Consider the following 13,110-nt stretch of genomic DNA (forward strand, 5'->3'; position numbering starts at 1 on the left):
AATCCTTGTTGCATATATTAAAGTAATGATGAAAAAAAAAGCCCAGCAGCCCAGAGTTTTCATTGCCTTTCACTATTATGCAGACACGATGGAGGTATGTAATGTAATGCAGATGTGACATGTGATGATTTAATGTGATCAGCTAGCCAAAGGACACTGATATAACCTGATTATGCACGAGTCCTGAGTCACTCTGTCAATACTTGCAGAAAAATGTAAAAGAAAACACATCAACCATTCTCACTTACATCAGTTTGCTGAATCTGGTTTATCACCTCATTTTCTCTTTCCCCAGACTCCCTCTTTTTGTTCGTCATTTCTTTTTTGCTGTGGCAGGATTGCGGTTTAAAGCAAACCTCGACAAACACCAAGGCACTTAGACATGGGGCAGAGTGGGACAAATCTAAGACAGCTCACAGATTTTAAGGCCAGAGAGAATTTAACTTCAGTCTTTTGAGGTTTGTGAGATTGCCAGATTTTTAAGGTGCATAAAAAAAACTTTCCAAACTTCAAATATAAAACATGGGTGTGTTCAGGTTTCTGCGTGTATTCTTTTCCAGCTTGCCGCTCCATGTCTTCTGCTGGCGCCGAAGCAATGAGGAGGAAACCTGGGAGGTACAAAGTTTTTGGATTTGAAAGCAGCCGTGAAGCTGAAATTCCACTGAGAGTGAGGTAAAATGTGGGAGAAAGGTCCATTGTGGTTGGTCTGATGTTTTGGTGTGAGTGAGGTTGTGTGTATGCATGTTATTGCTGAAACAAGCCAATTTTTTGGCAGTAAACACTGACAGACCCACAGTTATAAATCATACAGGGCAGGCCTCCATGCATCCATCTGTTTATACTCATCTGTTCTTCTTCATCATCACTTCATCTGTCAACAGGAGTGACTGTTAACTCTTTCCAGAAGTTGTTATTTAATGACATTATTATAATTTTTGCATAAATATAGAAGCCCATGGTAAGCACAGGTTGGTGATTTGCAGTTTAAAGGATGCACACATGAAAGAAACAAACACATTTTTTGGCACTTTGTGCATTTCAAAAACAGATCCTGCTTGTATATTATTGCCTTTCAAAATTGCTTATTTGTTTGCTACACAAACCACTACTGAGCAACATTCAGCTGATGAGTAAATGTCCAGCATCCAAATTGTGTGTTGATTTTAGCTTTTTTTTTTGGTATTCACAAACTCCTGAAGGAAATATTTTAGGACTTTGTAGCTGTGAAATGTTTTGTTTGATTTATGTTTTACTCTTTGTTGTTAGGTTTAACATTTGTTGGGCTTTTTGGATAAAAATAGCTACCAACATGCAACTGGAAATGATGCTGATGCTAAAAAGAATACTTAAGCTCAAAGAATCAGCTAAAAATCTTTGCCAGAATGCAGATTTGATAGAATGCTTAAGCTTTAAAAAAAGAAAAAAATCACTATTAGTACCTGATGGAGCTTTAATCACTAAGGACTATAAAAAGTGACAGAAATACAAAAAGGTTTAAGCCTTAAACTCCACTTAAATCTCCTCACAGATAGTCAGTCATGGCCACAAGCAAGTGTAAATGTCATAGATCAATGGATCTGAAATAATCAGACGCAGCCCTCAATAACTATACACTGGAAAAGCATGAAAGTGGAGAGACTTTTTGACTATGTGACGAGCACTTCTGATCGTTTACTGGACCCTAAGTGCAGAAAGAGGGGTATCTACAGGATGCTGTAAACAAAACTTAATTTAGAATAATTCAAAATTTCATTTTGCAGCTGTTTTACAAATGGAATGGTATAAACAGATTTGAAAGAAAAGCATGCTTTGTTGAGAAATGGTGAATATAAAAAGTACTTTAGTTTGCATTCAAATAAAAGAAAAAAAAGAAACAACGAAAAAGTTCAATTAGTTTGATTTTGTGGCATCGCCTGGTTTGCAAACCACCAAACAGTTACCTACTTGGGCATTGCTGTAATGTGTAATAAGGCAACACTGTGGTATACTGAGCAAAAGCCATTGCTAAATAATACTGTGAAGAGCAGCTGCCTGCATATGAAAACCAGTTCTTCAGAGACTGTCCTGTCAGTTCCATTGCATGCCTTTTCAGCTCTTTAGTAAGTGGAAATGTAGATGAAGTTGTCAGATCCGACAATCCTCTCGTGGATGTCAAAGCAGCAAACTTGGTCTGTGGTGAGCCTCCATTCCTGACCTTTGCCCTTTAGTTCAGCCTCATGAAGCATCCTGTCATGTGATCATCCTTCAGCTCATACTGTAGAGTTAATGAAAACATAACTTTTATGTTGGCAAAAGCTGCACTGTGATTCAATCCCGTGGCTCATATAGATATGTTTAGTCATGAACACTTAACCAAGCTGCAGGTTAAGTTCATGCATCAGGTGAGTTGGCACTTTTTTCATAGGTAAGTAGGCAGCATACTACTAATATGACACTCTTGCTGCACACGGCAGGGCTTTCAGCACTTGAAGTTTAAGGCAGCGTTTGGGTGATACTTGGCAGCTGCAGCAGTGTTGGGATCCTGAAAGTTCAGACGGTGCAGGTCACACCAGCGTCCTCGACGTGGCCACAGTTGGTTTTGCCCCAACCGGAAAACTTACACTGGTGAATACTGTCTTCTGTCCCTGCGCATGCAACATCATCCATCCAGATCAGACCAGTACCTGCACAGAAAAGAAGAGGAAGCATTACAAAAAAAAGACATGTTTTCAAAAATTATCCAGAAAGGAGACTGATGTTTTTATCTGATGTAAGTAACATTTGCTGGCAGGGATCTGCTGTGAGACCTTCCTGACCTTCTGTAAGCCTGTGGGGAAAACTGAAGGGCAGAGCAGAAACAAAACTCCCAGCACAGAACAGAACATCAGTGACATCAGAGATGAAATGAATTAATGCAGACGCTACATGAAAAGGAGGAACTGTGGCAGAGGCGGTTTGCAAAACAAAGCAACTATGGGCAATGTAAAGCAACTCAAATATGGTGCTCTAAATAAGACTTCACAAATGGATATGTAGAATTTTATGAGCCAAACCATCACCTAATGTAGGCTGGCACTGGGATGACCTGATCTGCTGGGACTGCAGCTGAGCTTAACTTCATGAACTGCCTGAACTAATGCTATGCTTGATTAATAATTTCTGAACTGTGTCTCTGCGGTTTTCTTCTCTCCTGTTGTCTTTTTTTCCTGACCTGCTTTTATAAAGCCGTTCTGTTTTCCTCATACTGCTGTGAGAAGAATTAAAATAATAGATTTGAAGAAACTTTAAGATAAAAAATGGTCAAGATGTGCAATCAGTTGAAGAAAACATGAAAACATGTCCTGGAATTTAATGGGTTTTATGATTGAACGTAATCATATATTTGGAAGAAGGAAAAATAACATCTGGACTCAAATACCAACAGAGCACCTCCGATTGGTTCATTTATCCACCACTTTCCCTGTTGTCTATGTGCACGTGTTAGAAGTGATACAACTGGAGCCAAAGAGTAGAAACAACAAACAAATTCTGAACAAATTGTGCTTCTGAGTTTAAATCACCAGCTGAAGTTTGTGAGTGCTGCAAATCAGCTTTGTGTATCTGTTTGTGCTTCAAATTCTAGAAAGTTTAGAAGGTCAAAAGTTTCACAGACAAGTGGGATTAATCAAATTCTTCTCATCTCCAAAGAATCACTCAAATCCAAAGAGGTTTGTATTCGTGTCTTGTGAAACACAAAGTACTGACACTGCTTCCTTGCAGAACTGTGGATGAGATCGTTTGTATCCGGTAATAGAATAGACATTTCCAGCTGGTAAGCAGACCATTTGGCAGTATTGTTTTACATTATAATCTTCGGTTCCTGTTTGCAAAACTGGAATCGCTGGAGCTTTCAGGAAGTCCCAGATGCTTTAGTTTTGCAACAATTGTACACGATTGGAGGTTCTCGGCTTCAAGTGTGGGTTAGTGAACATTTGATTGCACTATGATGCAAACTTAATGATTTAAACTTAAAGGTAACTAAAATATTTACTTATAGGGCATCTTTCAAGCTAAATTTAAAAACTAAAATGCTAAAAACATACAGATAAAATGTTTTAAAAAGTTGAAAGAGATTTAAACACAAAATCCAAAGGTGATGAACTAAAGGCATGAATAGCAATCTACAATTCAGAGCATGACACAGTGGACCTGGACTTTGCAATAAGTCCTATTTGATAAAAGCAAGAGTGAACCAGAGATTTAATGTGAGCATCCACGGTCAGAATTAAACAAAAGTCATCCCAAGGTTCCTGAGAGAAGATTTGGCAAAAGGTTTAAGGCATCTGAATGGTTCACTCATCATCACTGTTAATGCGTGATCCAGGGACGGGGAAATGGCTGTCATCACTGATACTTTGCTCCAAATAACAGCAGCTAATCAGTCAGCAGCCTCCTTAATATCTCACTGGCGACCCTCGCTGGGTTCGCACTAACAACTATGGAGATGACTGAAGATGAAAGTGACCCCAAATAAATTTAAATAATGATTTCAAAGATTACAAAATAACTGCAAACATACACAAAACTGTAAAAAAAAACAACCCATAAACAAGAATCACACAAAGCAACTATATGGGGATGCAATTTAACCATAAGAACCAAAAACAAGAGGCATAAATCTTCAAATTATTTTCTGTTATAAATATGTGCACCTCTACTTTGCATCTGTGCACTGAAACAAGCACAGAATTGATATAAAACAGAAACATAATTAGGTTCAGGACGGCTCGCTCACAACACCAAAGTTAAATAAATAAACAAGTTTAAGGCAACCTTCATACTTCCAACGTTCCCTTTCTTTCTTACAGCAGGAAAATAGGTCAAGACAGTGACAAGACAAAGACAGCTGGAGATTAAATTTTAAAATATGCATGAATAAATTAAGGGAACAGGATAATAAAACTGTGATTACCCTAATTTATTTCTCACCTTATGGACTAATCAGAGTGTGAAAACTATATGAAGCTGACTGTAAACTGCTGCCCTGTAGTGAATGTGATAACATCATCACTAAGTCATAACATAATTAGAAATATGGGTCAGTCCTGTCACACCAATATGGGAGCTGCATTAATAATCTATAATGTTCAATATACTGAAATAATAATGACAAGTCTCTGCGCAGTTTATCTGAACAGCATATTAAACCCTGAAAGTCATTTTATGTTTTTGAAGATTTTTTTCTTAATGGCTCCATTGGTTCCTTTATCTGTGATAGATATTCTATAATGATCAAATGGATTTATGATTTTCAGTCATGCAAAAAGGTGTTTATGCCACATTTGCTTGTTTAGAAAAGGAGATGTGTTGCCCCAAACTGCCCCTGCATCTGAAATCTACCAGCTGTTCATCCCCACACAGATCATGACAATAGAGCCAGTATTTGGGTAACTGGGCTGTAAACACTGTCCAAATGTCCCTGAAAGCAGCATATTGGTCCATGGTTTGCCTGTCTGTTTAGATTGTTTGGCTGTTAAACTGCATGTACTCCGGGACATCTGTGAATCGTCACAGAAAACATCACAATGCAGTGATTAAAAGTGGAAAATTATAATAAACTCAAAGGCTATAATTTCAGAAATTAGACCACACAACTTTCCGTTTAACCTGGCCAAAACTGTGAAAGGTTTTTGGAGAAGTTACACGACAAATTTATTGTTTATGATTAAAACTATCACAAAGGCTCATAACATATATATATAACTTGGTCATTAATAATCCCACTTGGTCAATTTTCAAACCTGCCAAGTAGTTCAAGGCTTGTTAAGATCAAGAAGATTTTATAGGACTATGATGTTATGATGATATCTGCTGTTACCCCAATGTATGTCCGATTCCTGCCCTATATTTTAGGTGAAAAAGTCATCTCTCAGTTACAATTCAAAGGAAAATATGGGTCACAGTCTTCAAACCAGTATGGGAGCTGCACTCTACATTAATTATCTATAATGCTAAATATACTGAAATAATAATGCCAAGTCTCAGGATGATTTAGCTGAATAGGATATTCAAAGTGAGCAAACTAAGGATCAAAAACAAAAGGGGCTCATTCATTTTAAAACATTATAGCCTTTGAAGCATTCGTTTTATATGCTGTACGTGATTTCTTTTAAAAAATCTTCATGCCGGTAGGACTAACATGACAGCATGAGGTTTAAGTGTTCCATTGTGGACCAGTGTATTTGTTAAATTATGCTTTTAAATTGAATTTATTAGCGCTGTCATAATACCACATTCTGCTTTTATCTTTTGTTTTACATGACCTTCAATATGATCAATGAAAATAACAGTTCAGTCTGCAAACCCGATGTTTTCACAACACTGTCAAACTGCCTGTTTCCCACTTTTCATCTGGAACACTTTCGATGCATGGACACAGATTTATCAGATGGACCGTGCATAAATGAAACAGGTCCATGCAGAGAAAGCGTTTGCCAGTTTCCTCTTCCTCTGACATTTTTTATGTTTTGCTGCCTGATTAAAGTCGTGCTGAGAAGCAGGAGGCTTTCACAGAAACACACCCAGACTTCAGGAGAAAGATAAACTACAGGATCAATGGAATATCAGGCTAATGGAAAAGACACTGAGATCCGGGCATACAGTTGTGTTTTTTATTTTTATTGGTTCTTTGAACAATTGCTTTTTTGAGGATGGAAAAAAAAACCAGTATCTTATATGGCTTTAAAAAGAACAGAGTGCGTAAATTTCAGTTTATTTTGGATTTTCTGTAATTAACATAGGTTCATTTTGATGTATGCACAGGGTCAAAAATATACATACAAGCTCAAATATACACATAGACTCCCACTAATATTTGGTTAAATGTGATTTCGCTAGTTGCACCTCGACCAGATGCTTTTGTTAGCCATCAACAAGCCACAAGTTGACCACTCTTCCTAACAGGATTAGTAGAGTTAATTTAAATTGGTTGGTTTTATGGCATGACCAGAGTTTTAAGCCTAGCACACAAATTTTCAACATGAGGTCGGGGTTTTGGGATGGCCATTCCAGAAAATGTTAGCCTGCTTTATCTGTTCCAAAACCAGTTTTCATGTATGACTGGAATCATTGTCCAAGTTGTGTCCAAGTTTCAACCATTTAGCTGCTGATTTGAGGTGAATTTGAAGAATTTGCAGGTAATCCTCTTTCTTAATTATTTTATCCACTTTCGGCAATGTACCAGTATCACTGTAAACAGCCCCAGAGCATGATGCTACCACCACCATGCTTGACAGCTGGTACATTGCTCTTACATTTGAAAGCTTCACCTTTACTTATCCAAACATACTTCCTGTCAATTTAGCCAAACACCTCGATTGTCATGGTCCTGAGTCTGTGACTCAGGGTTTTTGTATTAATAAATATTATCTTGTGTTCTGGTTGTTTTCTGTTAAGCTTTTTCTAGTTAGGTTTTGTGCTCCCCCCTGTTTAGTGTCGGGTCATTCCTGCCCTTATGTTTCCTCTGTTCGCGGTCTGTGTAATTTTCCTGTTTTACTTTGAAAGTCTGTGTCTCGTGATGTCAATTAGGATCAGCTGTGTCTCCCTCCTGTTTAGGCCATTCCTCATTCCCTTCCGTGTGTATTTATAGTGTGTGTATACCTGTGCTCATCGTCAGTTCGTCTGTGTATCTCAGTGTCTCTCTGCCCTACATTCTCCGTGCCGTTTTCCCGTGTTTGTATGATTTCAGGTTTGTTCCCTAGTTTACCCCAGTTTAGGTTATGACTTAGTTTTGTCATCACTTCTGTTTATTGTCACTCACTGTAAATAAACTCACTCGCATCACCACCGTTGTCTGCAACTTGGGTCTTCCTTCACAACAGCACACGACTGCTGCCCCAGCAGTGACATCGATCTTTTTCTTTTCTGGCCATAAAATCTTTCTCCAGAAGACATTTGGCTTCTCAAAGTGGGCAGCTGCAAATTTCAGTTAAGCTTGAAGGTGTTGATTTTAGAGCAGGGGCTTGTTTCTTGAATGACACCCTCTCAGTCCAAACTTGTTTCACTGTGGACAGTGATGCCGCAGTTCTAAGGTCATGCCCGGCTTGACATTGCCTTGGTGCATCCTGGGTTGTTTTTGACCATCCTAACAAAGAAGAGTTGAAGTCTTCTTGGAAAAGTGGTGACTCATTTGAATAACTTGTATTTCTGCTGCTATACAGTTGTTTGAACTGATTATCTTGGAATCTGGAGTTGTTTAGAAATAGCTCCGAGAGACCCTCCCAGCTTGTGCACATCTACAATTCTCCTTCTTAGATCTTCACTTTGTCCCCTAGACCTTTCCGTTGTTCTGGGTATTGATCAATCCATTGAGTGCTGTCAAACAAATTCTTTTTATGTTGGAAAAAGAGAAACTGCCAGTTGTGGTCAATCATCAGAACAGGTCAAAGAAATCATTAAAACCCCCAAATTACCATGAAATTTATGCCAATAATAAGTGTATTCAAACGTCTAATCACAACTGTATATGTTTTATGCCTGAAAGATGTATTATATATAATCAGTTCCCTGACTGGTTGTGGGAACTGGTTTCTATCCAGTTCTGAAAGATTTAAATATTCACTTGAAGCTATGTTCTTGATGACTAGTTTAATAAACAGGATAAGACAGGAGGGAAAAAAATTGACTAATGTATGGGTAATAAAATTCAAAACTGTTTACAGTTCTATGGAAAAGGCTAAACATTGTTTATACAAATATTATGTGTGTATGTAAGAGCCATTTGGAAGAGTTAATCACATTCTTCAGTAATTAAATCGTATTTCAAATCTTGTAGCTCTTTGAACTGTGGATAACAAACACACAGGGCCAGATCAGTTTCAGTTGGCACCAACAGCCAGATTAACATCCAAATGCTTGTGCTGAATGTTGTTACACACTGCGCCAGTCAGTTTACATACAGGGTACAAAAAATTATTAATTTTTCTAATCAAAGAATTGCTAATTAGTACGGCTCATCTCTCAGCACTAATTATATATAAAAACATCTCAATGTTGTAACTTTTGCAATGAAGTGAACTGAGATGAACCTGGTGATCCAAACAGAGAGTTAAAATCAAAGTTAAACACTGAGTTAAAATATTTCAACTTCAACATAATTATTCAGTGGTGCTCTAATGTGACTGTATTCAGGCAAAAAAACACAAGGAGAAAATTTTCGCCTTGGTAGCGTCTTAGACTCAAAAGCTGACTGGTGTTGCAAATTTATAAAATATGATATTTTAACCCACTATCTTCTATCTTCATTGACAATTTTTAAATAAATCACAAAAATTAAAAATGAAATGCCTGTAAAATATATTTGTTTGGAAATGAGTGTATTATGTGTGCCAGGCTTCCACGACTCACACTTTGCACCTTAAAGTGCACATCCACACAGGATGATATAGATTTCTTTTATGTCAAAAGTTTAATTTAAAGGCTCATTACTGAATAATAATGGATAATAAGGGTAAACATCTATCTGATTCAATCTGCATGCCTCCTACATTCTTGCTCTAAAGATAAACTTGCTGCAGCATTGACATCCTGAAAGCAGGATGACCCCATAACCACACGTGTCTCCATGCAGGCATGCACAAGGTGGAAATAAGGTATGTAGAGGGGAAAGAACACATGAGGCTTCAGAGGTAGTTGGTCCATTGTGGTTGTACATGATACTCCAGCTGTTCTGCGGTTGAGCCTTCTGAGGGTTTACTTTAACGGACATGAGCCTTTAAGCCGTTTACTCTGGATCTCAACACACATTTGCAGCACTGTGTGCGCGCCGATGTTTTGTCCGTTTACGCCAAATTTGTGACACTTCACACAAACAAGAGTTGAATCACCAAACCACTGTGTGAGAGTTGAGGGAAACACCCAAGAGAGAGATTTAGAAGACGGAAAAGTAGACGTTTTGTGTAATCAGGCAAAAAACAGCAATGCTGTCTGCAGAAATGAATCAAGCCAAATTTTATTTCTGTGGAATGTAGTTTGTCCAAATTAATGATAATAGCTGTGTTTCAGACAGAGAATTCTGATGTTTCTATTCAACAAGCACTTTTTAGTAAATTAGACCACATGTCTTAGTTCCGGTCTCAGTGTTTGTTACTTCCTGTTTTATTTTGATAGTGCCTTGTCTGTTGTGTGCTATGTTTAATTTTGCGTCCCCTCTTCTTGTTACTCTGATTCCATTTAGCTGTGTTCCCTGGTGTTTAATTAAACCACCATCTTAGTTTATTTCCCCGTGTTTCCAAGTCCTGTTTTTGGGTCCAATTCTGCTAGCCACACAGCCTATATAACAATAATATATGTTATTTTTCTGCCATATATGTATATGCACAGTGGTGGATATTAAATATGGCCAAAGTTTAATAATATAGCACCTTATGACCTTAATAATAAGGTCAGCACATGTACAAGTAATCTCTGTGACCCAAAAACTCAGGCTTCAGACTGCTCTAAATGTTTTCATATTTATTTTTCATCTCTAAATGTTTCATGATGTCAGTAAGAGCAAAGCTACAAGCAAAGCTAAAGATGACCACAGCAGGTAGCTCTGGATGTCAGAAACAAACTGTGAATCCTTGCTTGCTAGGCAAATGTGTAAACAACTACAGTGTGAAGCCACTGATGTCAATAAGAGCAGACACTCAAAATATGGCCAGTTTTTGACATATCATTTTTGGTTGCTGTTCAGGACTCCTGTTTTCAAAGGGTATTCTTCCAGAAGAAAGTTAACTTAAAAAGAGAAGAGCTAAAACATCTAATTTCAGACTCAAACTTAGCGACTGTACACAGGACCAGTCTAAGATGAATAAAGATTAACTATGAATAAAAACAACACAAAACAGTTTTTCTTGTAGCTAATTCAAAACTAAAAATAAATATTAAAAAAGGCTTTAAATGAAAAAATTATGCCCCCTTCAATTCTGTTTTCAGAGTTTAATAGAAAGTTCAGTGTTTTTTTGTACAGATATTTTTCATCACACCATAATAATTATTTAGCTTATGATTCATATTTGATGTAGCCCTGTTGCATCACAGTCAGTGGCTTCTAGGTTCGAATCTGGATCAGAGCACTTCTGCATAGATTTAGGAGTTTCTCTCTTTTACTTGCATGGGTTTCATCTGAATTAATCAAAAACAGGCCAGGTTAATTTTCCCATTAGTGTACCTGACAGAGTACAGAGTACTGTACTCTGGCTCCACTTGTTAAAGCTGGAGCCAGATATAAGCCAGTACTTATTTACAATCCTGCACCCCACCTCTCCCATATCTAGAACGTGACCTGATAGGTCATTTGTGCAAACTGTTTTCATAAGTTTGCATAATGCATAATGCAGCTGTATGAAGAAGTGCAAGTAAAAACTGGTGACTTACTTTTGGTTAAAGTTGAAGTCAACACCCTTAATCTTTTTAAAATCTTTTTTTTTTTAAGTTTTATAATCTTTTTATAATCTACTACAGTGTTCTGCAAATATTTTATACACTTCTCATTTCTTTATATTTTGCTATGTAAATAGCAAAGGTACATTGTTTATGTTTAAACATGTTTCAGAGTTGTACAATTCTAACAAGCTTGAAACTTAATATGGCCACCTTTATTCTTCAACACAGCCTGAACTCTCTTATTTCACTCTCTAATTTCTTAAAATAGTCCTCAGGAATAGTTCTCTAGGCTTCTATAAGGACATTCAAAGCTTCTATAGATGTTGGCTGCATTTTGTTTAATTCTCTGTCAAGTAGTGCTCCATTTAGTCTTTTATTTATTTATTTAAATCCAGGCGTGCTTTTTCTGCATTGTGTTGAGGGTGACTGTCATGCTGAAAAATTTATACACTTCCAGTCCACTTTCCAAGCTTCCCAGTTGGTATTGCATGGTGGATCCAGATCTGAGAATACTTTTCTGCACTCATAAATCCATCAATATTGACACCACTGGCTGTGATGAAGCCTTACACCATGACAGAGCCTCCAAAGTGTATTACAGATGGGTGTAGACTAGGGCTATGCGATATGACCAAAGTCTCATATCCCGATATAAGACATCTATCGTCCCGGCAACGATGTTAATCACAAAAATTTAACATTTTCTGTAAATTCTATGAATCTCGGGCAGCTCGACTTGCCTGAAGTGTTTCCAGCTGGGCGTTGTGTAGCTGGAGTCAAGTATTTCAACTGATGCATGAAACGATACATTTTTAGACATAAGTTGTAACAGCCGCCGTTTTCTTTGTGAGTATTTATTACACGGCGTGCCCCGGGGAAAAGCCTGTTCTAACGTTTGAGTCTAAGGTTTATTTTTTAGCACCTAACGATGCTTTTTTAAACTTCTCATCCGTAAACACTCTGCATACTTATTCACGTGATTCAGTATATTTTGAAAAGTCTCAACAGGATCTCGAGCTTTATTGTGAAAGGTTTATGTGGAAAATAAACAAGGGGACAGTGGAGCCACGCGATGGTTTTACCGCCGTTGTTGCTAACGACAATGCATAAAAGCAGTCACTTGTCTGTTCGTAGTGTGGTTATATTAAATATAAGAGACAGAGAGAACTTTAAGAAATTAAACGATGAAAAAATATTGCCGTAAACAGTTTATTTTGCGACATCACGAAACAAAAGATAGCGTAAAATGAAACGATAGACGTTTTTATATCGTCGTCCGATATATATCGTTATATCGAACAGCCCTAGTGTAGGCACTCTCCTTTGTACCATAAGACTTCTTCACAACCTTTTCTCCCTGTTTCCCTACCTTTTTTTTTTTTTTTTTCTGTGTCCCGTTTGGATCTTTAGCCATCAGAATTGTTGTCTTAAGGCCAAGAAAGATGCCAAGCGGATTTATTGTATTTATTTTCAGTTGCTACAAACGGGACAGTTTCCCTTCCTAAAGAGTGGCTTCATGACAGCAACCCTTTCATGACGACCATTTCTGATGAGGCTTCAGTGAACAGTAGATGGATCAACTGAAGGTGCAGATACATCTTTCAGTTCATGTGTCAGGCCTTTGCTGGATTTTCTCCTGTTTCTCAGGAACATGACTTTCAGATCTTGCTCATCAGCTGTTTTGCATCTTTTTGGCTTTTTGGCTAAAAGGGGATTCATGATGTT

General features: G+C 37.6%; 1 protein-coding gene across 2 annotated transcripts in view; it reads right to left on the reverse strand.

Moving 5' to 3' along the window:
• Positions 1 to 2,195: 2,195 nt before the first annotated feature.
• The window catches only part of scara5 (scavenger receptor class A, member 5 (putative)), a 100,091-nt gene continuing 89,176 nt past the window's right edge, over positions 2,196 to 13,110 (reverse strand). For both annotated transcript variants that reach the window (XM_087852083.1, XM_087852084.1), the window contains exon 12: positions 2,196 to 2,663. In XM_087852083.1, coding sequence (XP_087708209.1) covers positions 2,530 to 2,663 — 134 coding nt within the window. In that variant the 3' untranslated portion in view covers positions 2,196 to 2,529. The remainder of the gene's footprint in view (positions 2,664 to 13,110) is intronic.

Source organism: Neolamprologus brichardi, chromosome 15 (genome assembly GCF_056152115.1).
Source record: "Neolamprologus brichardi isolate AB-2024 chromosome 15, ASM5615211v1, whole genome shotgun sequence".
NCBI lineage: Eukaryota > Metazoa > Chordata > Actinopteri > Cichliformes > Cichlidae > Neolamprologus > Neolamprologus brichardi.